The sequence below is a fragment of the Crinia signifera genome, chromosome 8 (assembly GCF_055691185.1).
Source record: "Crinia signifera chromosome 8, ASM5569118v1, whole genome shotgun sequence".
NCBI classification, from domain to species: Eukaryota; Metazoa; Chordata; class Amphibia; order Anura; family Myobatrachidae; genus Crinia; species Crinia signifera.
This window is the reverse complement of record NC_139224.1, coordinates 7,824,903-7,849,190: the sequence shown is the minus strand read 5'-3', so window position 1 is coordinate 7,849,190 and position 24,288 is coordinate 7,824,903. Positions and strand designations below refer to the sequence as shown.

General features: G+C 51.2%; 1 protein-coding gene across 1 annotated transcript in view; it reads right to left on the bottom strand.

The window, feature by feature from the left end:
• Nucleotides 1–24,288, bottom strand: part of PLXND1 (plexin D1) — a 108,425-nt gene that overhangs the window by 8,853 nt on the left and 75,284 nt on the right. Inside the window, exons 26-32 of the mRNA XM_083155676.1 lie at nt 15,432–15,578; nt 11,259–11,415; nt 10,487–10,590; nt 8,782–8,845; nt 7,134–7,168; nt 4,146–4,250; nt 2,879–3,042 (exon numbers count right to left, since the gene is read on the bottom strand). Of these exons, the coding sequence (XP_083011802.1) occupies nt 2,879–3,042; nt 4,146–4,250; nt 7,134–7,168; nt 8,782–8,845; nt 10,487–10,590; nt 11,259–11,415; nt 15,432–15,578 (776 nt within the window). The remainder of the gene's footprint in view (nt 1–2,878; nt 3,043–4,145; nt 4,251–7,133; nt 7,169–8,781; nt 8,846–10,486; nt 10,591–11,258; nt 11,416–15,431; nt 15,579–24,288) is intronic.

Sequence of the window (24,288 nt, the reverse complement as noted above, 5' to 3'; positions counted from 1 at the left end):
AGTGATATAGGTGCAGAGGAAGACGCATGACCCCTAGGAAGTTACAGGAAGCAGTGATATAGGTGCAGAGGAAGACGCATGACCCCCAGGAAGTTCCAGGAAGCAGCGTGGAGACTCTGGTGGAAGCTGCAGTTGGTCATGGTAAGTATTTATGGGACACTCGCACAATGCACAAGCTTAGCCCATATATGGTGACCACATTGGTCCATGTTAGACTAAGTTGGGTAGAATTGTTGTGTGTAGGTTTCCAGACCGATGGTGGTCTCAGGTCTGGCAGGTTTGTGCAGCCACCTGGATCTGTGTGTTGGGCCAATTATACTGAAGAAGGAACCACACAATGTGGTCATTCCTGTAGGCGGCTGAAGGTGGCTCTAGGAGATACACGGCTCCAGTATCGGCTCCAGGAGATACACGGCTCCAGTATCGGCTCCAGGAGATACACGGCTTCAGTATCGGCTCTAGGAGATACACGGCTCCAGTGTCGGCTCTAGGAGATACATGGCTCCAGTATCGGCTCCAGGAGATACACGGCTTCAGTATCGGCTCTAGGAGATACACGGACCCAGTATCGGCTCTAGGAGATACATGGCTCCAGTATACATCGCTCTAGGATATACATGGCTCCAGTGTCAGCTCTAGGAGATACATGGCTCCAGTATCAGCTCTAGGAGATACATGGCTCCAGTATCAGCTCTAGGAGTTACATGGCTCCAGTATCAGCTCTAGGAGTTACATGGTTCCAGTATCAGCTCTATGAGATACAGAGCTCCAGTATCAGCTCTAGGAGATACTGTATCAGCTCTCTGAGATACATGGCTCCAGTATCAGCTCCAGGAGATACATGGATCCAGTGTCAGCTCCAGGAGATACGCGGCTCCTATATCAGCTCTAGGAGATATATGGCTCCAGTTTCAGCTCTAGGAGATACATCGCTCCAGTATCAGCTCTCTGAGATACATGGCTCCAGTATCAGCTCCAGGAGATACATGGCTCCAGTATCAGCTCCAGGAGATGCGTGGCTCCAGTGTCGGCTCTAGTAGATTCGCGGCTCCTATATCAGCTCTAGGAGATACATGGCTCCAGTATCAGCTCTAGGAGATACATGGCTCAAGTATCATCTCTAAGAGATACATGGCTCCAGTATCAGCTCCAGGAGATACACAGCTCCAGTATTGGCTCTAGGAGATACATGGCTCGAGTATCAGCTCTAGGAGATGCATGGCTTCAGTATCAGCTCTAGGAGATACATGGCTCCAGTATCAGCTCTAGGAGTTACATGGCTCCAGTATCAGCTCTAGGAGTTACATGGTTCCAGTATCAGCTCTATGAGATACAGAGCTCCAGTATCAGCTCTAGGAGATACTGTATCAGCTCTCTGAGATACATGGCTCCAGTATCAGCTCCAGGAGATACATGGATCCAGTGTCAGCTCCAGGAGATACGCGGCTCCTATATCAGCTCTAGGAGATATATGGCTCCAGTTTCAGCTCTAGGAGATACATGGCTCCAGTATCAGCTCTCTGAGATACATGGCTCCAGTATCAGCTCCAGGAGATACATGGCTCCAGTGTCGGCTCTAGGAAATGCGTGGCTCCAGTGTCGGCTCTAGTAGATTTGCTGCTCCTATATCAGCTCTAGGAGATACATGGCTCCAGTATCAGCTCTAGGAGATACATGGCTCAAGTATCATCTCTAAGAGATACATGGCTCCAGTATCAGCTCCAGGAGATACACGGCTCCAGTATTGGCTCTAGGAGATACATGGCTCGAGTATCAGCTCTAGGAGATGCATGGCTTCAGTATTGGCTCTAGAAGATACATGGCTCCAGTATCGGCTATAGGAGATACATGGCTCCAGTATCGGCTCTAGGAGATACATGGCTCCAGTATCGGCTCTAGGAGATACATGGCTCCAGTATCGGCTATAGGAGATGCGTGGCTCCAGTGTCTAGAAGATACATGGCTAGAAGATACATGGCTACACTATCAGCTCTAGGAGATGCGTGGCTCCAGTGTCGGCTCTAGGAGATGCATGGCTCCAGTATCAGCTCTAGGAGATACATGGCTCCAGTATCAGCTCCAGTATACATGGCTCCAGTATCCACTCTAGGAGATACGCGGCTCCAGTATCATCTCTAGGAGATGCATGGCTCCAGTTTCGGCTCTAGGAGATGCATGGCTCCAGTGTTGGCTCTAGGAGTTACATAGCTCCAGTATCAGCTCTAGGAGATACATGGCTCCAGTATCAGCTCTAGGAGATACATGGCTCCAGTATCCACTCTAGGAGATACATGGCTCCAGTATCCACTCTAGGAGATACATGGCTCCAGTATCAGCTCTAGGAGATGCATGGCTCCAGTATCGGCTCTAGGAGATACATGGCTCCTATATCAGCTCCAGGAGATACATGGCTCCAGTGTCGGCTCTAAGAGATGCATGGCTACACTATCAGTTCTAGGAGATTCGTGGATCCAGTATCAGCTCTAGGAGATACACGGCTCCAGTATCAGCTCTAGGAGATACATGGCTCCAGTGTAGGCTCTAGGAGATGCATGGCTCCAGTGTCGGCTCTAGGAGATGCATGGCTCCAGTGTCGGCTCTAGGAGATGCATGGCTCCAGTGTCGGCTCTAGGAGATGCATGGCTCCAGTGTCGGCACTAGGAGATGCATGGCTCCAGTGTCGGCTCTAGGAGATGCATGGCTCCAGTATCAGCTCTAGGAGACGCGTGGCTTCACTATCAGCTCTAGGAGACGCGTGGCTTCACTATCAGCTCTAGGAGATGCGTGGCTCCAATATCGGCCCTAGGAGATGCGTGGCTCCAGTATCAGCTGTAGGAGATACGAGAACACGGAGAATAAGCCTCTGCTTGCCGCTTACCTGTTGGTCTTCCAGATGTGCAGCGTGTCAGGGTCAGAGATCCCTCGCTTCTCTGCTTGCTCTTCAAGGAAGTCAAAGAAATATTTGATGGCCAGGGGTGGCCGGTCCTCGCGGATGCAGAGGATGGCTCGGAACAGGTCATCCAGGAATTTCTGTAGCGTTCCCTGGAAACCAAAAGTGATAGAGCAGGTGTAGCTGGAGAATCAACCATTCAATGGTGACTGTAGATGTGCACGGCCGAACAATATCCCAACAGAGCAGGCTGTGGAGGATATCCCTGTACACGTGGGGGTATATCCCGCACACCTGGGAGTAGGAGGTCGGGTATATCCCATACACTTGGGAGCAGGCTATGGGGTACATCCCTGCACACGTGGGGGCAGGCTGTGGGGTACATCCCTGTACACGTGGGGGCAGGCTGTGGGGTACAACCCAGTACATGCGGGGGGGGGGGAGGCTGTGGGGTACATCCCGTACACCCAGGAGCAGGCTGTGGGGTATATCCCGTACAAGCGGGGCAGGCTGTGGGGTATATCCCGTACACCCAGGAGCAGGCTGTGGGGTATATCCCGTACAAGCGGGGCAGGCTATGGGGTATATCCCGTACACTTGGGAGCAGGCTGTGGGGCACACCCCTGTACACGCGGGGGCAGGCTGTGGGGTACATCCCTGTACACGTGGGGGCAGGCTGTGGGGTACATCCCTGTACACGCGGGGGCAGGCTGTGGGGTACATCCCTGTACACGCGGGAACAGGCTGTGGGGTATATCCTGTACATGCGGGGGCAGGCTGTGGGGTACATCCCCATACACCCGGGAGCAGGCTGTGGGGTATATCTCGTACACGCGGGGCAGGCTGTGGGGTATGTCCCGTACATGCGGGGGGCAGGCTGTGGGGTACATCCCCATACACCCCAGAGCAGGCTGTGGGGTATATCTCGTACACGCGGGGCAGGCTGTGGGGTATATCTCGTACACGCGGGGCAGGCTGTGGGGTATGTCCCGTACATGGGGGGGGCAGGCTGTGGGGTATAACCCGTACATGCGGGGGGCAGGCTGTGGGGTACATCCCCATACACCCCAGAGCAGGCTGTGGGGTATATCTCGTACACGCGGGGCAGGCTGTGGGGTATATCTCGTACACGCGGGGCAGGCTGTGGGGTATGTCCCGTACATGGGGGGGGCAGGCTGTGGGGTATAACCCGTACACCTGGGAGCAGGCTGTGGGTATATCCCGTACATGCGGGGGTCAATCTGTGTCCTCGTACCTTTGTAGAGAGCAGGCGAGTGAGATAGATCTCGGGCAGAACCTTCTTCCTGTGGCTCTGTCTGTGAGATTTCCGGTTTTCCTGAATATCATCCGTCGGGAGAACCTGGAAAGGAAACGGCACAGAGGGGTAAGAGACAGAGATACATAGACAGTGACAGCGCGATAATCCTGTACATGGTGCAATAACGTACTTATCATATAATGTGCTGCAGGAAGGAGGCGGACACCTGAGTAAGCGAGGGGCCGCAATGGCGATCTGACGCCTCACATGCAGCACTCAGATGTGCGATGGCGATCTGACGCCTCACATGCAGCACTCAGATGTGCGATGGCGATCTGACGCCTCACATGCAGCACTCAGATGTGCGATGGCGATCTGACGCCTCACATGCAGCACTCAGATGTGCGATGGCGATCTGACGCCTCACATGCAGCACTCGGATGTGCGATGGCGATCTGACGCCTCACATGCAGCACTCGGATGTGCGATGGCGATCTGACGCCTCACATGCAGCACTCGGATGTGCGATGGCGATCTGACGCCTCACATGCAGCACTCGGATGTGCGATGGCGATCTGACGCCTCACATGCAGCACTCGGATGTGCGATGGCGATCTGACGCCTCACATGCAGCACTCAGATGTGCGATGGCGATCTGACGCCTCACATGCAGCACTCAGATGTGCGATGGCGATCTGACGCCTCACATGCAGCACTCAGATGTGCGATGGCGATCTGACGCCTCACATGCAGCACTCAGATGTGAGATGGCGATCTGACGCCTCACATGCAGCACTCAGATGTGCGATGGCGTTCTGATGCCTCACCTGCAGCACTCAGATGTGCGATAGTGATCTGACACCTCACATGCAGCACTCAGATGTACGATGGCGATCTGACACCTCACCTGCAGCACTCAGATGTGCGATGGTGATCTGACACCTCACATGCAGCACTCAGATGTGAGATGGCGATCTGACACCTCACCTGCAGCACTCAGATGTGAGATGGCGATCTGATGCCTCACCTGCAGCACTCAGATGTGCAATGGCGATCTGACACCTCACCTGCAGCACTCAGATGTGCAATGGTGATCTGACGCCTCACCTGCAGCACTCAGATGTGCGATGGCGATCTGACGCCTCACCTGCAGCACCTGGGTGTCACTGGCCGTTAGATGACACCAATATGCCAGCTATTGCTCAGTGAACTGGGTGCTGTGCAGTACCTGCGCAGCCCACATCGCATCTACAAAGCCACGCCCCCTTCCCCTGCACCAGTAGAATGAGCTCTTCGTTACTGTGCCGGGTTTCATTAAGGTAAGTGATGCCACTGACTATGGGGCAGATGGCGCAGTGAATTGCGCCACTGCCGCCTGCTGCTTCCTGACAGTTTACTGGGGAACCAGCAGATCCGGGAGACCAGGAGAGTTCCCCAATATTCGTGAGACTCCCGAATTGCAGACGCAACATATAACTTTCTGATAGGGATTTGGCGGCCTATTTACTTAGCCTTAGAGATAAAGGGGATGGAGAAAAAGAACCAGCCAATCAGCTCCTGTCATTTTTCAAACACAGCCTATAACATAGCAGCTAGGAGCTTATTGGCTGTTACTTGGCCAATCCAGTCTGCTACATTGTGAAACATTATTGCAACCAAGCTCACCTCCCACAAAGTCATCAGAAAGGGAAATGTATCTACACGCACAATGCGTGTTACATCCGTGTATCTGAGAATCAGAACCGTCTGTGTGACCTTGGAAGTGTGACAGCCAGTGAGGCCTGTTCCTAGAGCTGGGGCATTGCAAAAACCTGACATTCCCCGGTTGACCCTGGATTCCTGCGTCCTGGCTGGAAATGTTATCTGAGGCGGAGTGTGGGGCTGATTCCAATTAGAAAGGCTTCTGTAATATCTGTAAGATTATCTTATAACCCTCCTGCCTGGTGCAGGTTACATTCTATAAATACATATTCCATCTGTCTTTCATCTCCTGTGCTCCCCAATCCCTCGCTCCGGCAGACAGCAGCGACCTTGGAGCGGCTGATCTGAGCGAAGAGGTGATGACGGAGAGACGTTCTCAATAGAGTTTCCGTCTTACTAATGTCAGGAAGTTGCAACGCAGCCAAATTCACTTTTTTTGGGATCGGTTTGGGGCAAATCACACCACAGTATTAACAGCTGACACCCAATTGATTGACAGGGATTTAATTCTTCAATTATGAAGATAAACTTCCAGGAAAATCTTAATTTGTTTTCGTACCAATGGACACTGCCTTGTCCTTTCACCACCTCAAAATGTCAATTGTAAGCTATAGGACAATACATTAGTGAATGGAACCTGGCGCGCTAATTCAGCGATATTAAAAAGTTCATGTTTTACCTCTCTGCTAGATGTACGAGGGCAGTTTAAATAGGATTCCATTAGGAAAACATTAGCTGAAGATCCAGTCATCTAAGCTGCTGTGACATCATTGGTCGCGCCCTTGTGTTTGAATCCACCAATCTGTACCAAGCCTGTCACACACTCTACATGCTCAGTCAATGAATCCTCTACCGCCTAACAAATCAATCTAATGAAGGCACATATCAAATGAATTGTAAATACTTAAGTTATATTTTGTATAAATTTTGCTATATGCATAGGAGACGATATACACATTGGGCCGTACACACTAAGAACAAACACATCACAAAGCAGCATGCACAGTCACAACTACACAATGATAGCTGGTCCAATAAAATGTCAGACACGTTGTACGAACATTTCTGTATACTGTATGTCAGGCATGTCCAAACTGTGGCCCTCCAACTGTTGTGAAACTACACATCCCAGCATGCTTTGCCATAGTTTTAGCATTCTCTAATTGCAAAACAGTGGCAAAGCATCATGGGACTTGTAGTTTCACAACATCTGGGGGCATAGTTTGGACATGCCTGCTGTATGTAACCCAGAGAGGTAAGGGTTAAAAGGAAAACTCCACTTACCAGGTGAAAATACTTGTCTGTGTCTAGGTCTTTCACTGAAAGGCAAACAGAAAAGGGTAAGAGGCCAGGTCTAGGCAGGAGGGGAGAGGCCATGTCTGGGCAGGACGGGAGAGGCCAGGTCTGGGCAGGAGGCCATGTCTGGGCAGGACGGGAGAGGCCAATTCTATGCAGGAGGGGAGAGGCCATGTCTGGGCAGGACGGGAGAGGCCAAGTCTGGGCAGGAGGGGAGAGGCCAGGTCTAGGCCGGAGGGAAGAGGCCAGGTCTATGCAGGAGGGGAGAGGCCAGGTCTAGGCCGGAGGGGAGAGGCCAGGTCTAGGCCGGAGGGGAGAGGCCAGGTCTAGGCCGGAGGGGAGAGGCCAGGTCTAGGCCGGAGGGGAGAGGCCAGGTCTAGGCCGGAGGGAAGAGCCAGGTCTAGGTAGGATGGGAGAGGCCCGGTCTAGGCAGGAGGGGAGAGGCCCGGTCTAGGCAGGAGGGGAGGGGCCAGGTCTAGGCAGGAGGGGAGAGGCCAGGTCTAGGCAGGAGGGGAGAGGCCAGGTCTAGGCAGGAGGGGAGAGGCCAGGTCTAGGCAGGAGGGGAGAGGCCAAGTCTAGGCAGGAGGGGAGAGGCCAGGTCTAGGCAGGAGGGGAGAGGCCAGGTCTAGGCAGGAGGGGAGAGGCCAGGTCTAGGCAGGAGGGGAGAGGCCAGGTCTAGGCAGGAGGGGAGAGGCCAGGTCTAGGCAGGAGGGGAGAGGCCAGGTCTAGGCAGGAGGGGAGAGGCCAGGTCTAGGCAGGAGGAGCTCATTACATAAAGTCAATTAAAATCAATTTTATAGATCAAGAACTGTACGGTAGGAGGTCCCAACCCTGGTCTACAAGGCACACCAACAAAATAGCTGAGGTAATTAATTAAGTCATTTGTCCTCAAGTGCGGCTCTCCTGGACTGTAAGTGTGCCTTGAGGACTGTGAATGGGAATGCCAGCTCTAAGGGGTGATGTACCAATGTACAGCTGCACATTTACCCATAACGGTATGTCCTGCGTAGCTTTACCGCTGCTAAGCAAAATGGGCGATGTAGGGGTAGCGCAATATCCTGGAGCCGCACATCACAGCAAGAGCTGTTCTTATATACTGTCTATATCCCAATATTAGGACAAGATGGGATGCAATACATCCTGCCACTTATTGCATGCACAGAGCCATAACACTGTACATAACTCTGCATAAAGGCAAACACAAGGGACAGCTCTTCCGAGGCAGTCTGTGTGCACTCCGCGAGGGGAGACGGGGAGGGGTCCACAGAGGAATCCTTTGTTGGGTATTGGGAACAAGTTCCAGAAAATTATACATTCAGGGAATGTGTCAAACTCCCGAAAACTGTTGTTTTCAGAGTTTTGACCATATTTTACCCTTAGTACATCCCGTACTGAGTGTCACTTATTGATGCCTTATGCAAGTGGCTCTCATGTGACACAGAAGGAAGCTCTCAGATCACTTTGCCAGCAGTTTAGTTATCTGCAGACGTAAGAGGAAACAGGGAAGGATGCATTCATGTGATCAGTGACATTGACATGAGGTGGAGGTGAAGCCCCAATGGCGGCCTTATTCGAGTATAGTCCTACCCTTGTCTACATCCGCCCCTCCTAACGTGCAACATACACCCCAACTCACCTCGCCCTAGGGTGTTATCTCTTTGGTCTTTTAGACTCATCGCCAGCGAGGATCCGTCACACACCTGTCAGATAAACCAACAAAATCAGCACTGAGCCACAATCCGCGCCCATCCAATCCGCAAACCTCTGCCAGTAACACCTGTACTTCTGTAATGTTCATATTCCCAGACAGGACAATATATCCGCACTGTATGAAAGTTATTGCAATTCTCTGCCCTCTGTTATCAGACACCTATATTATCCTCATCTGATAGGTATATATTTATTCCTATTAGCATAGTATTCATTACACCAAATACAGATCAGAGTGTGCTATAAACACTGCAGCAGAGATACAGACCAGACTGTGCTAGAAGCACGAAATGTTGAAAATGGCGCAATAACAATATTTGGCATGTCGACATAGCTATTTTAGAGTACTTGAGCCCTCACCGCAGCTTAACCCAATGTTGAAATATCCTTCCATGTTGACTTTCTGAATGTTGACATAATGACTTTATACCAAGGGGTGATACAAATACATGTGATCTTATGGGAGCTACGGACAATGGCCCTTATTCAGACTGTCTGGTAAACTGCAAACATTGCAGCTTACCGAGCGCCTGAGATGCCGCCCACCCGAATACCCCCCTCCCTGCCGCCGAATCCCCTCGGTACCATGTGAAGGGGTGTGTACCAGAACACAATCTCTCACGTGTCAGGAGAAATCATTCGATGGTCCCCGATTATCAATTGATTTCTGCTGCTTTCGCAAATACAGGTCAGTGAAAATTTACTTTTATTTACAAGCGCAACGACAAAGACAGGGTGGGCGGCTGGAGTCACACACCCCCGGTGGGCGGCTGGAGTCTGTCACACAACCCCGGCAGGCGGCTGGAGTCACACACCCCCGGTGGGCGGCTGGAGTCACACAACCCCCGGCCGGCGGCTGGAGTCACACAACCCCGGCAGGCGGCTGGAGTCACACAACCCCTGGTGGGCGGCTGGAGTCACACAACCCCCGGCCGGAGTCACACAACCCCCGGCCGGCGGCTGGAGTCACACAACCCCTGGTGGGCGGCTGGAGTCACACAACCCCTGGTGGGCGGCTGGAGTCACACAACCCCTGGTGGGCGGCTGGAGTCACACAACCCCCGGCGGGCGGCTGGAGTCACACAACCCCGACGGGCATTGGCCCCTCCGCATGACGCCATTAAAACCGCTGCGCATTCCCATGGTCCAGTGACGTCACCTCCTCCGTCCCTCCCTCCTCGCAATGAACGAACCGGCGAGTGTGTAAATCGCCAAAGTCGTTCCTTGCCAGGGTCTGCACATGCGCAAATATGTGCTTGTACATGCGCAGACCCCCAAACATCGGAGCGGGGCCGGAATCCAGTGATAATGAATCAGGCCCAATGTGCACTGCGTACATCCAGTAACCTCACACTGTGCAATCCCACGCGCCCCGCGTGTGCGGTAACATGCACAATCTAGGGGTTATACAGCGTGTCGGTGAAGTAGTTCATGCGCCATCCAATGGGAACATCACCTGTATCGCCCCTTACGTCGCCCCCTAAAGGTGGAAGTGATCAGTACTTTGGAAAAACGGTCCCACATTAGTCAGAAAAGACTGTAGGCCAGGATCACATAACCGCATCACGGAGAACGCCAGCGGCCATCTTAGACGCCATAGTTCTGCGGGTGAGCGGATCCTCATCAGTTACCTTATAGTGCGACAGTGTGTTCAGCTTCTTCCTCCCGTCTTCCATGAGGGACAGGTCGTCCAGATCCCGCAGGATAAAGCTCTTGGAACTGGATGCGAACCATTCTGTGGTGGGTGTAAGAACGACCATTAGTTACAGTACAGCGCTACGGTCCTCGTATTGTGGCCTGCTCATATGAATGACGGACTGTGCAATCAAATCTGGTCAATCAGATCTAATCACCCGGCTCGCACTGCGGAGATCAGATTGGGTAAGTGGGATACTCTTAAATTAAACTAAATGCAATGGAATTGGTGAGCCTGTGCTGTAATTGCATTAGTGGCCAGTACAATCTGTACATTCTGCTGAACTTTATTTAATTTTAATATAAAGGCTCTCACAGGAGTCATGAAGTATTACTCAATCTGTCCACAGGGTGGCACTGTTCTACACAAACTGCTCCATTTACTGTGCCAAAGAGTTCCCGCCTACAACACTCACCATAGATACCTACAATGGCACATGCAGGGGGGGTTTCTGAGTACCCAGAAACTCCACCTGAGAGATTTTTTTCCCCCAACCAATTTCTGTGAGAATGGGCACAATTCTTATTCCCCAACTCCTTGAGGCAAAATTCCACTATTAGCAGGTCAATCTGTATCGCGGATCTTTATACTAATTATTTTATGACAAAAAAAACCTAATTTTGAGCACCTAGTACACTAGAGGGGAGGACAGAACCTTATTACACCAGCGCTGGTTACCCCTGAGCTTCCTGTCCACTGTCACGTACCTAAATCCACATCATCTACTTGTGGCCACTGAGAGAAGGGCAGGTTTTTGCAGAAAGCCTCCAGGATCTTCTCCTTACACTGACTGACGGTGTCTGTATCCAGCACGCGCACGGTCAGCGAGTCCATGCCACAGCCTTGGAAGGAGACGTTGAGGTTCTGCCAAGAGAAGTCATGAGAGAGATTAGTCACTGACCTAGAATGTCTGAATGGAGACAAGATGGAAATTCAGATACGGCAGAACACCGGATACCCCCTCCCCCCCTAACCAGACCTATCAGTACTGTATCTTGCTAGAGTATCTTACCGACACTGTCTACTTTATGTCGACATTGGATCGGGTGTCTACCGTTGCTTTTATCATTTTCTTTATGAGGGTTTGTGCCCTACGCAAGAGCTGGACCCTCCCACCCCTTAGTGCTTGCACCTCTTCCCACCCCAGTTAGCGTCTTAGTGCAGCACGGTTGGCAGTGTGGTTAGCATTGCTTCCTCACAGCATTGAGGTCTTGAGTCCAATTCCTGACCACGCCGTCATCTGTTTGGGGTTTGTATGTCCTCCCTGTTTGTGGGATTCCTCCCACACTCTAAAAACAGGTATCCGGGTGGCTGACAGACGATGTCTAGGTTGGCAAGCCAATAGGTCGACACCAAAAGATCTACAAGCTTAAGGTCAACATTGAGAAAAGGTTGACACAAACTAAAGGTAGTTGGTGGCTCACATGCTCAGTTGTCAACACCCAAAATAAGGTGAAAACTTCATGTTGACCATTTTATGTGTTGACATTTTCCATAAATAACCGATAATAGGCAAAATAATAGTGTCTTATTCCATTGCTGGATATTCATATATATACCATCTACTGAGCATTGAGATGTATGAAACCAACCAACCAACCAATCAGCTTCCAACTGCAATGTTACAGGCTGTTTTTGAAAAACGACAGGAGCTGATTGGTTGGTACCGGTACAAGACTCACTTATCAGTGTCTGTGTTTATACATTTTGTGACGCGCTTCACAGACGGCAACAACATCAATCATACCCACAGTCCATGACTTTTGTTACCAGTTATTACCCAGTTCCAGGCTGAAGTGCCCCGTGAATCAGTTCTCACATGCTAAATAAATAATCCCAGTGATAAATCCCTGTTAGCAGCCGGCTTGAACTGTGTTTATATAATCTGCAATTCGCTTGTTTGACTTGTTGTAACTCTCATGTGTAGTCACGGACAGGCCCGACACGGTGTATTATGTAACATGCCGGCCTGGAATCTGACAGCGAGAGGTCTGGTACAAACAATGCGCTGACATCACTGGCGTCCCCCTGACATCACAAGGTCAGCTGACATGGGCTCCGAAGCTAGATGTTAGATATTGTGCCTCCTGATTGCACTACAAGGGGAAGGCCATCCTCATATTCCCACTTCTATAGCTGCCTCCACAATCACGCTGTCCGCCATGTTAATGCGCAGCGGGGGAAGTTCCGATATGAGGCACGCATCCCCAGAACATTGTGTGCAGCAGCCAAAAGTGCACTCAGTTCTCTCTGGTGACAAAATATTCCAATTACATGGAAGTGTGTGGATATAATATGCTGACAGCAAGGGTTAAATCTGCCAAATGCATTGTGGGACTGAAAAGTATATAAGTATATAAGGACATGACTTCATAGGAAATGAGCAGCCTTATGCTCTGTGCATTAAGTGATGTTTGTGTGTGTTCCCTGCATGTGGCCCAGCGCCCGGGATCCATATATAACACTTTGGAGGTGTCAGACGCCTACAGTACATCCCCCCCCCCTCCCCACACTGCCTGTGCCCCCAATCCCCCCCCCTATATGGGGGAGCTATAAATCACAGCCCCCAGAGAGCAGGCTCATCTATCTAATCCTGTGTGGATATGGCTGGTGGGCTCAGTTCCTCCTCTGTCTGGGTTATGTCAGTGTAGGAGACACCAGTGAGAAAACAGTGTATTAGTGCCCTCATATATCAATGTGACACCTTCGTTTTGTTTTACAGAAGACAGGAAACATTGATTGTGTGCTCAGTATCCAGCCGCACCCATACGGGTGGCATCAGCTCATTCCTTACAGACCAAAATAGCATTCAGTATATATATAGTAACAATAGCCAGCCCCAGATGTTCTCAGGAATCAATTATACTACATGGGTAGAAGTATCCCATTACTGCGGAGTACGAAGCACAACTGGGGGAACAACGGTTTGTATCAGCAGTGTTACAGTGTACCTACAGTGAGTGGTGTTACGGTGCACCTATAGTGAGCGGTGTTACGGTGCACCTATAGTGAGCGGTGTTACTGTGCACCTATAGTGAGCGGTGTTACATTGTACCTATAGTGAGCGGTGTTACGGTGCACCTATAGTGAGCAGTGTTACGGTGCACCTATAGTGAGCGGTGTTATGGTGCACCTATAGTGAGCGGTGTTACTGTGCACCTATAGTGAGCGGTGTTACATTGTACCTATAGTGAGCGGTGTTACGGTACACCTATAGTGAGCGGTGTTACGGTGCACCTACAGTGAGCGGTGTTACGGTACACCTACAGTGAGCGGTGTCACGGGGCACCTACAGTGAGCGGTGTTACGGTACACCTATAGTGAGCGGTGTTACGGTACACCTACAGTGAGCAGTGTTACATTGTATCTATAGTGAGCGGTGTTACGGTACACCTATAGTGAGCGGTGTTACTGTACACCTATAGTGAGCGGTGTTACATTGTACCTATAGTGAGCGGTGTTACAGTGTACCTATAGTGAGCGGTGTTACATTGCACCTATAGTGAGCGGTGTCACGGTGCACCTATAGTGAGCGGTGTTACGGTACACCTATAGTGAGCGGTGTTACGGTGTACCTATAGTGAGCAGTGTTACGGTACACCTATAGTGAGCGGTGTTACGGTACACCTATAGTGAGCGGTGTTACAGTGCACCTATAGTGAGCGGTGTTACTGTGTACCTATAGTGAGCGGTGTTACGGTGCACCTACAGTGAGCAGTGTTACGGTGCACCTATAGTGAGCAGTGTTACGGTGTACCTATAGTGAGCGGTGTTACAGTGCACCTATAGTGAGCGGTGTTACTGTGTACCTATAGTGAGCGGTGTTACAGTGTACCTACAGTGAGCGGTGTTACGGTGCACCTATAGTGAGCGGTGTTACGGTACACCTATAGTGAGCGGTGTTACAGTGTATCTATAGTGAGCGGTGTTACGGTACACCTATAGTGAGCGGTGTTACGGTGTACCTATAGTGAGCGGTGTTACGGTGCACCTACAGTGAGCAGTGTTACGGTGCACCTATAGTGAGCAGTGTTACGGTGTACCTATAGTGAGCGGTGTTACAGTGCACCTATAGTGAGCGGTGTTACTGTGTACCAATAGTGAGCGGTGTTACAGTGTACCTACAGTGAGCAGTGTTACGGTGCACCTATAGTGAGCGGTGTTACGGTGCACCTATAGTGAGCGGTGTTACGGTACACCTATAGTGAGCGGTGTTACAGTGTATCTATAGTGAGCGGTGTTACGGTGCACCTATAGTGAGCGGTGTTACGGTGCACCTACAGTGAGCAGTGTTACGGTGCACCTATAGTGAGCAGTGTTACGGTGTACCTATAGTGAGCGGTGTTACAGTGCACCTATAGTGAGCGGTGTTACTGTGTACCAATAGTGAGCGGTGTTACAGTGTACCTACAGTGAGCAGTGTTACGGTGCACCTACAGTGAGCGGTGTTACGGTGTACCTATAGTGAGCGGTGTTACAGTGTACCTACAGTGAGCAGTGTTACATTGTACCTATAGTGAGCGGTGTTACAGTGTACCTATAGTGAGCGGTGTTACGGTACACCTATAGTGAGCGGTGTTACAGTGCACCTACAGTGAGCGGAGTTACGGTGCACCTATAGTGAGCGGTGTTACAGTGTATCTATAGTGAGCGGTGTTACTGTGTACCTATAGTGAGCGGTGTTACGGTGCACCTATAGTGAGCGGTGTTACAGTGTATATATAGTGAGCGGTGTTATGGTGTACCTATAGTGAGCGGTGTTACGGTGCACCTATAGTGAGCGGTGTTACGGTACACCTATAGTGAGCGGTGTTACGGTGTACCTATAGTGAGCGGTGTTATGGATTTTCCCCATACAGCCTGCAGGGGCCATTACTTACCATAGGCTTGGCCTCAATGTTCTCCCTCAGGAGCCACTCCTCATTCAGGGTGTACCTGGCCTTCCCAGTGATGGCGTCAATGGAGCCCTTATTGATTTGCTGCTTTATGGCGCACAGAAGCAAGAAGAACGGTTCTCCCACGGTCTCCTGTGGAAACACAGGCGTGTTACACGTATAGCACATAGCAGGTATTTGTCACTTCTCTCCTTCCCCTTCCCACAGGAGGCACCCCGCCCCAGGGGCTGATGGGAGAAATGTACCACCAGACTGACATACAGTGCAAGCCACTTTGGCGTAGGTCAGGCATGTCCAAACTATGGCCCTCCAGCTGTTGTGAAACTACAAGTCCCATCATGCCTTGCCACAGTTTTGGTATTAGGGAATGCTAAAACTATGGCAAGGCATGCTGGGATGTGTAGTTTCACAACAGCAGAGGGCCATAGTTTGGACATGCCTGCGTAGGTGAAGGCCTAGACTTTGGGTGAGGCTGCTATAATGAAGGACTGTGTGGGAGTACTCGGATTTTACTTGTACTATTAAGATGTATTTTAATTACTTAATGTAACCATAAAAAGGGGCTAAATTGTAAGTTATAAGGAGAGTTATGGTAGACTTACCTTTGTTAACTCCCTTTCCTTGAAGTCCATGGGAACCACAGGGGACATCGGGGTTGTAGGCGGATCCAGGGGGTCCGAGGCACCAATCAGCGAAGCTCTTAAAGATTTTACCCAGCATGCCCGGGCCCTCTCCCCTACAACCCCGCCTCCAGGCTACTGCCGCCAGTTTTTGGTAACAAGCCGAGAGCAGGAAGCGGAGAAGAGAAGAGGACAGAGAACACATATGCCCAGAACTCATACATACATAGCATGAATATGGAATGGTCAGAACGGGTCACAGTATCAGAACATCACGTAAAGGTGAACCTCAGTGGCAAATTTAAAAGGGTGGGCGCCCTGTGGTTCCCATGGACTTCAAGGAAAGGGAGTTAACAAAGGTAAGTCTACCATAACTCTCCTTTTCCTTGTCAGGGTCCATGGGTCCCACAGGGGACATCGGGGATGTCACAAGCCGTAATTAAGGGAGGGAATTTGTCTGAGGAGTTAACAGAACCCGACGACCGAAGGAGGCATCCTGGGAGGCGAACGTGTCAAAGGCGTAGAACTTAATAAATGTCTGAACGGATGACCACGTTGCAGCCTTGCACAGCTGTTCGGCAGAAGCACCCCTGCTTGCTGCCCATGAAGGACCAACCGCTCTAGTAGAGTGTGCCTTGATAGCAACCGGAATGGGCCTGTTAGACAGAAGATATGCCTGGTGTATAGCCATGCGGATCCAGCGGGCAATAGTTTGTTTACCCGCTGGCCAACCCTTCTTGTGAAAGCCATATAACACAAAGAGGGACTCTGATTTCCTGACCGATTTAGTGCGGTCGATATAGATGGTCAGAGCTCTGACCACATCAAGCAGCTTTTCATCAGATGAAAGGTCATCTGAGGTGAATGCAGGTACCACGATTTCCTGGTTGACATGGAATTTTGTCACAACCTTGGGCAGGTGGGAAGACTTCGTCCGTAACACTGCCCTGTCACTGTGGAACACTAGGAAGGGTGATTTACACGATAGTGCGGATAGATCCGACACTCTGCGTGCGGAGGCAATGGCCAGGAGGAAGACAGTTTTGACTGTCAGCCATTTAAGCTCCACTGATGAAAGTGGTTCAAACGGTGGTTTGGTTAAAGCTTGAAGCACTAAAGATAAATCCCACGGGTTCGTGGGAGGGACAAAGGGAGGCTGTATGTGTACCACTCCCTGTAAAAATGTGCGAATGTCAGGTAAGAATGCAATTTTTCTCTGAAACCATACTGAAAGGGCTGAGATTTGGACCTTCAGGGAAGCCAATCTAAGACCTAAGTCCAATCCATTTTGAAGGAAGGCCAATATCCTGGCTGTTTTGAAAATCTTGGGATCATATTTATTAGAATTACACCAAGAAAAAAAGGAATGCCAAGTCCGGTAGTATATCTTTGAAGATGCTGGCTTGCGAGCCTGGATCATTGTCTTAGCCACCTTTTCAGAAAAGCCCTTGCTCTTTAATAGGGCCATTTCAAGAGCCACGCCGTCAAAGACAGGCGCTGAGGGTCTGGGTGAAGACATGGCCCCTGACTCAACAGATCTTGACGAAGAGGCAATGGCCAGGGGGGCTGGTGTGACAGTTGTTGTAGGTCCACGTACCAGTGTCTGCGTGGCCAGTCTGGTGCGATGAGAAGGAGGGTTCCTCCTTCTTGCCTGAACTTTCTGATCACCCTGGGGATCATGTTTATCGGAGGGAACGCGTATGGGAGGTGGAACTTCCATGGTACGGACAGAGCATCCGTGAAGTAGGCCTGAGGGTCCCTGGTCCTTGCCCCGAAGCAAGGGACCTTGAAGTTGTGTCTGGACGCCATGAGGTCTACGTCTGGCGTGCCCCAGACTTGTGTCAGGCTGACAAACACCTCCGGGTGTAGGGACCACTCTCCCGGGTGGATATCCTGTCGGCTCAGGAAGTCCGCTTCCCAGTTCAGGACTCCTGGGATGAAGACTGCCGACAGGGCTAGGAGATGTTCCTCTGACCAGGTGAGGATCCTGGAGACCTCCCGGAGAGCGGCGACACTTCGTGTTCCTCCCTGGCGGTTTATGTATGCCACCGCCGTGGCGTTGTCCGACCTGATCTGGACTGGTTTCCCCTGTAACAGATCCTGAGACTGAAGAAGGGCATTGTAGGCTGCTCGAATCTCTAAGACATTGATGGATAATTGAGATTCTGGTTCGGTCCAGACGCCTTGCAAGGACCGGGATCCTACTACTGCCCCCCAGCCTCGCAGGCTGGCGTCTGAGGTTAGTACTATCCATTCTCTGAACCAGAATAGTCTCCCCTGGTTTAGGTGGTCCATCTGTTCCCACCACAGGAGCGAGTCTTTGACGTCCTGTGTTAGAGTGAGAAACGTCGACTTGACGTGTTATGGTAGGCCATCCCATTTTGCCAGGACCAGGCCCTGGAGCGGACGGGAGTGGAACTGGGCCCATTCGACCATGTCGAATGTAGACACCATCCTCCCCAATATTTTCATGGCCCAGTGAACCGATACTCTTGGTTTCTGAGCAAAGATCTGGATTCTCTGTATTAAGTCCCTGGCCTTGTCGTTTGGAAGAAACAGACGCAGGGCTCTGGTGTCCAGTAAAGCTCCCAGATGCAACATTCTCTGGGAGGGGATCATGGAAGATTTCTCCCAGTTGAGGAGCCACCCGTGAGCCTGCAACACGGAGATCGTTATCTGCAAGTGGGATGTTAGGACCTCTGGTGACTTGGCTACAATCAACAGGTCGTCCAAGTAGGGGAAGACCCTGATCCCCTGCTTGTGTAGAAGTTCTGCCATTATAGCCATCACTTTTGTAAAGATCCTTGGCGCCGTTGCTAGGCCGAATGGGAGGGCCTGAAACTGGTAGTGGCTCTTCAGAATAGCAAAGCGCAGATACTTCTGGTGAGCCGGTAGGATGGGGATGTGGAGATATGCGTCTCTGATATCTAGAGAGACCATGAAGTCCCCCTCCTCTAGGGCCAAGATGATGGTCCTCAAGGTCTCCATCCTGAACTTTGTGACTTTTACCACCTTGTTTAGGGCTTTGAGGTTTAGAATGGGGCGGAACGTACCATTTGGTTTTGGCACCAGAAACAGGGTTGAGTAGAAGCCGAGGCCTCTCTGGTGCCCTGGCACGGGAACAATGACCTGTGACCGAAGTAAGGTCCGTAGGATGACCCTCATGTGTTCTGCTTTGCAAGGGTCCCTTGGGAGACCTGTGCAGAAGAACCGTCTTGGGGGGGGCTTTGAGAAGGATATGGCGTACCCCTGCGACACTACCTCCCTCACCCAGGCATCCTTTGTGGAGGATAGCCACTGGTGAGCGAAGTACAGGAGTCTGCCTCCCACTTGGGGGTCCGCCTGTGGGAGGCTGGCCCCGTCATGCGGAAGGCTTGTCGGCCTTGGGAGGGGCCTGTCTGGCGGCCCAAGGCTGCTTGGGCTTGGGTTTGCCAGCCTTATGAGCGGGGGAGGGTCTGGTATAGGACTGTCCTCTGGCCTTGCCTTGAGGGCGAAAGGGCCGAAAGGACTGGGTCCTAGGCCTTTGCGGTAGAGCCGTAGGGAGGCAGGCTGTCTTAGCTGACGCCAGGGAAGCCACAATTTTATTTAATTCCTCCCCAAACAGGTTCTCCCCTTTAAAAGGTAAGAGTTCCAGAGTCCTTTTGGATTCTAGGTCCGCCTTCCATGACCGAAGCCAGATAATCCGGCGTGCTAGCACTGAACTGGCGGAGGCTCTGGCAGCTAGAGTGCCTGCGTCCGACATAGCATCCATAATATATGTTGCTGCATGTTTGATGTGTTGCATACACAGCCTTGCATCCTCCGATGCAACTGGGGCCAACTCATCCTCTATCACTTGTAACCAAGGAGAAATGGCCTTTGCCGCCCAAGTGGCCGCAATTGTAGGCCTCTGAACTGCCCCTGTATAAGAAAAAGCTGCCTTAAGAGCGTTTTCCAGACGCCTATCTGTCTGGTCCTTCAGGGCTGACCCTGAAGCTACCGGGAGTACTGACGGTTTAACCAGTCTGGACACGTGCGCGTCCACTGTGGGAGGGATTTCCCATGGAGTACAGTCCTCTGGAGGGAGCGGGTATCTAGCCAACATCTTTTTAGATATGTTAGCTCTCTTCCCCAAAGCCTCCCATTGATCTCTCCTGATTTCTGATAAATGATCAGAATGAGGGAACTGGGCTTTAACTACCTTTTGCTTTTTAAAGACGTCCCTGGTCTTGGCTGTGGGTTCAGGTTCATCTGCATCTGACAGAAGAACCTCCCGGATAGCATAAATAAGGCCTGCTATGTCAGGGGTCTCAGCCTGAGAAGCGGGAGTATCAGTAGGCATAGGGTCGTCCTGATCGTCATCAGGTATGATGTCATCCGCAGTATCAGGATCTGCATTATCGGGGTCATCCCCGCCATCGTCTGAGTCAACAGAACCATCCCTGGTTACCGGTAGTAACGGATTTATCAAGGATCTACTGGGTTGTGTCGCATGTGGCAGTAGCTTCTGCATAGCTGCCGTAGTCTGCTGCAAGGTCTGCACCGTGGTCGACAGAGCATCCACCCATGGAGGGGGGGGCTGTACTACAGGGGGTGCTACCGCATTAGGAAGACGATCCACCAGGGTGCCCAACAGTTGTTGAAAGGCTGCCCATGGTGGCTGGGGTGCCCCTGAGGGCTGGGGATGGTCAGGAGGTGTAAAGCAATTGACACATAGTCCATCCTGGATGACATCCATTCCAGACAGACCTGCAGCGCAGCCCTTGCAAGACAAGAGCAAGGGAGATTCTGTCTGGTTGCGCCCCCGTTTGGACATAGTGTGAACACTCCCAATAGGGGGTAAAGCAGTGCACAGTAGGTAACTCAGTAGAAGAGGACCTAGAGTGATCCACTGACAGTATGTGACCTCTGAGGTAAAAACCTCCTTAGAAGTAAAGTGGACAGTTTGAGAGAAAAACTGACAGAGGAAAAAGAAGTGCTAGCACAAAGTCACATACACACTATATTAGGCAATATAGATAAGCTAACACACCCTATATCAACCTCAGTACTCTATAGAGCAAAGGGGGAATGAGGGTGGCTGTGAAAGGTACTACTTAGCCTGTAGCCGGTTTCACAGGGGAGAGAGATGTGCCCGTCCTCTGAAGACCTGCGTGCTGCTGTAATGGCGCTGGTCCAAGAGAGGGGGGGCGGGCACAAACGGAGTCAGCTATGGACGGCAGATCTGCGAGGAGATTGGCGCCAAAGCTGGGGGAGGGACTGCAGGCCAAGCGCCACCTCCCCTTGCTGGACTTCCCCCACCGGAGCGTAAGAGCCAATTATAATGGGTCCCCCCCAGGCCCAGCCTGCCGCTCTGTCCCCGGTGGTCTAGTGGGATCCCTGGCCGAAGCGAGTGCCCACGCCAGCTACCGCGAGCGTCTCCCAGCGCGCCGCGGCAGGACAGCGATTTGTGCTTCCTTAGGAAGCCTTACCTGCTCCTGGTCCGGCCACGCTGTCAGGGGGGAGACGTCCGGCGGTGCTAGGCGCTGACGTCACCCCCGCCGTCTGCCTCAAGATGTTCTGAGGAGGTCGGCGCCGGGAGGAGTGAGACGCTCACTCCGCTGTCACTCACTGACAGCGGGGAGCGTGTTCTGCCGCGAAGCGGCTTCTCCCGCATAAGCGGCAGATTAAAACAAAAATAAAAATAAAAATAAAGCTTCTTTTGGAATCACCTCAAAAAAAGGTGATTCCTGCTGAATACAGGTGCGTCTGCTTCCTGCAGGCACCAACAAAAAACTGGCGGCAGTAGCCTGGAGGCGGGGTTGTAGGGGAGAGGGCCCGGGCATGCTGGGTAAAATCTTTAAGAGCTTCGCTGATTGGTGCCTCGGACCCCCTGGATCCGCCTACAACCCCGATGTCCCCTGTGGGACCCATGGACCCTGACAAGGAAATATTAATTGATTTACTACGTATATTAGGCTCTATGTAACAGAATATGTAGTGCTATTTTTCAGCAGGCTCCAGCAGGAACTGAGGCCCTTATTCTAGTTCACTCTTTCTGACAAAATCCTTCTTAGATGGACAAAACCATGCAGGGGGGCAGATTTAAAATGTGCAGAGAGAATTAGATTTGGGTGAGTCATTTTGTTTCTGTGCAGGGTAAATACTGACTGCTTTATTTTTACACTGCAATATAGATCTCACTTTGAAGTAAAACCCCACCCAAATCTAATTCTCTCTACACAAGTAACATCTGCCCCACCTGCAGTGCACATGGTTTTGTCCATCTAAGAAAGATTTTGTCAGAAAGAAGGGGAGATTCTCTAAGAATCTCCGCCCCCCTTCGCATTTATAATTATCGCATATGTTCTAACATATGTGATAATTATAGCAAAGGACAGCTCTTGCGTTAAGAGCTGTCCTTTGCGGTGAGAGTCAGCTGGTCCCAGCGGCTCCCCCCTCACTCACACACCCGGCGCTGCTGCTGCTGCTGCACCGGGCTCTCCTCCTCCCTGCACCTGGAAAAAGATCAGTGCAGGGAGGAGGTCACAGGTCATAGGTGAGGGGGGGATGCGGGGTGGCGGGGGTCCGTGCGGGGCGGCGGTGGGATGCGGTAGAAGCCCATTGGCTTCTATGGGGCATCGCCAGATTTTTCTGGCGATGCCACCCGCCGCGGTAACCCGGCGGGGGATGCTTACAGCATCCCAAAATGCGGTAAAAACCCAGATAACGGGGTTTTTACCGCATTTTTAGCTTAGAGAATCTCCCCCAATGTGAACTAGAATAAGGGCCTCAGTTCCTGCTAAAAAATAGCACTGAGTATATGTATTTGGACTTGATCCTAGGGACCGTGTCAGCACTGCGGATGGAAATTGGGAGAGAAGAACTAGACCCCCCCCCCCCCTGGTCTGTCCCCCTCCCCTCTCCCTGGGATCTCTCTGTCACAGTCCTAATTACATTTGGTTTTGTTTGCAGAGTCCAAGTGACTGCGGCTAATCGATTCCAGGCCACTTTCTGGTGCCTGTCCTAACAGCGCACGCTTATTAGAGGGGGGATCTGCTAACATAACACGGCCCGTCACCTCTCACCTCCCCCGGCACAGACAGGAATAACTCCAGGTGGAAATAAAATACCCCTGAATCCTGACACACGGAGCTGACGCTAATGTAGGGAACATTTCTTGGAATAATTCCAGGTTTTTTCCCTTAGTTAGAGGGAACCTTATATATTCCTTCAAATGTTCCCACAGCTTGGGGTGAGTATTTTGATTGGCACTGGCATTTTGGGCACTGCGGGTGACATCGTAGACCCAGATCGACGCATGCCCAGCGCGGATTCTGCGCATGTACAGATCTGGGAACATCGGAAATGTGCGTTAACACTGAATTAACGACTCCGGCTCATTCTGACCACACAATTGAGCTTTTCTGGACAAAACGAGATATCGGCCATGTTTGGGAAGGGGGTGGATGACTGACTGGAAATTAAATGTGTGGGGCCTGATGAGTCTTACATTACATTATTTGGGGTATTATCAGGTGCTGAGGAACCCTTGTGGCACCATATAAATAATAATGGATAATAACAATAATAATAATGGGGTGTCTGGATGAAACTTTTTGTAAAACTGATGCAAAAATGACACCTGTAATTAACTTGATTTCCTTTTGGGGGCCATACGGGTGTAAGCCTAATTGGTGTACCATGAACCTTGTTTGGGCCTTTACTGTTCCCAATATTTGTAGACGTGGGTGATAAACCATGAAAAAGTCCCAAAATGTTGGAAAAAAACTAAAATTTGAAAAACGCATGTTAACTTTTTTCATTAGGGAAGCCAATCCTGGGGCATTTTTTCAATCCTGGAATTGGGATTCAAATATGCTCAATCCCGGGATCCAGAGGATTGGCTTTCCTAAAAAAAAAAAAATGCGCCGGCCGGCCCGCCCGCCCGCATATTTACCTGCGGCCGGGAGCAGTGCTGGCGGGCAGCTGTGTGAGGCTGGCGGAGCTGAACGGGGAGTGTTCCGGAGTTATGTCTGGCGGGCGGGAGGGTGGAGCTGGGACGGGGCAGATCAACTGCCGGGCAGCGTCTGACCGAGAGTTCAGACGCTGCCCGGCATTAGACTGCGCATGCACAGTCTAATCCTGAAATCCCGGGATTGGAGAATCCAATCCCGGAATTTAAATCCCGGTGTTTTGGGGGCCAAATCCCGGGAACCCGGGATCGGCCACCCTACTTTTAGGGGTTTATTCTAGTTCATTCT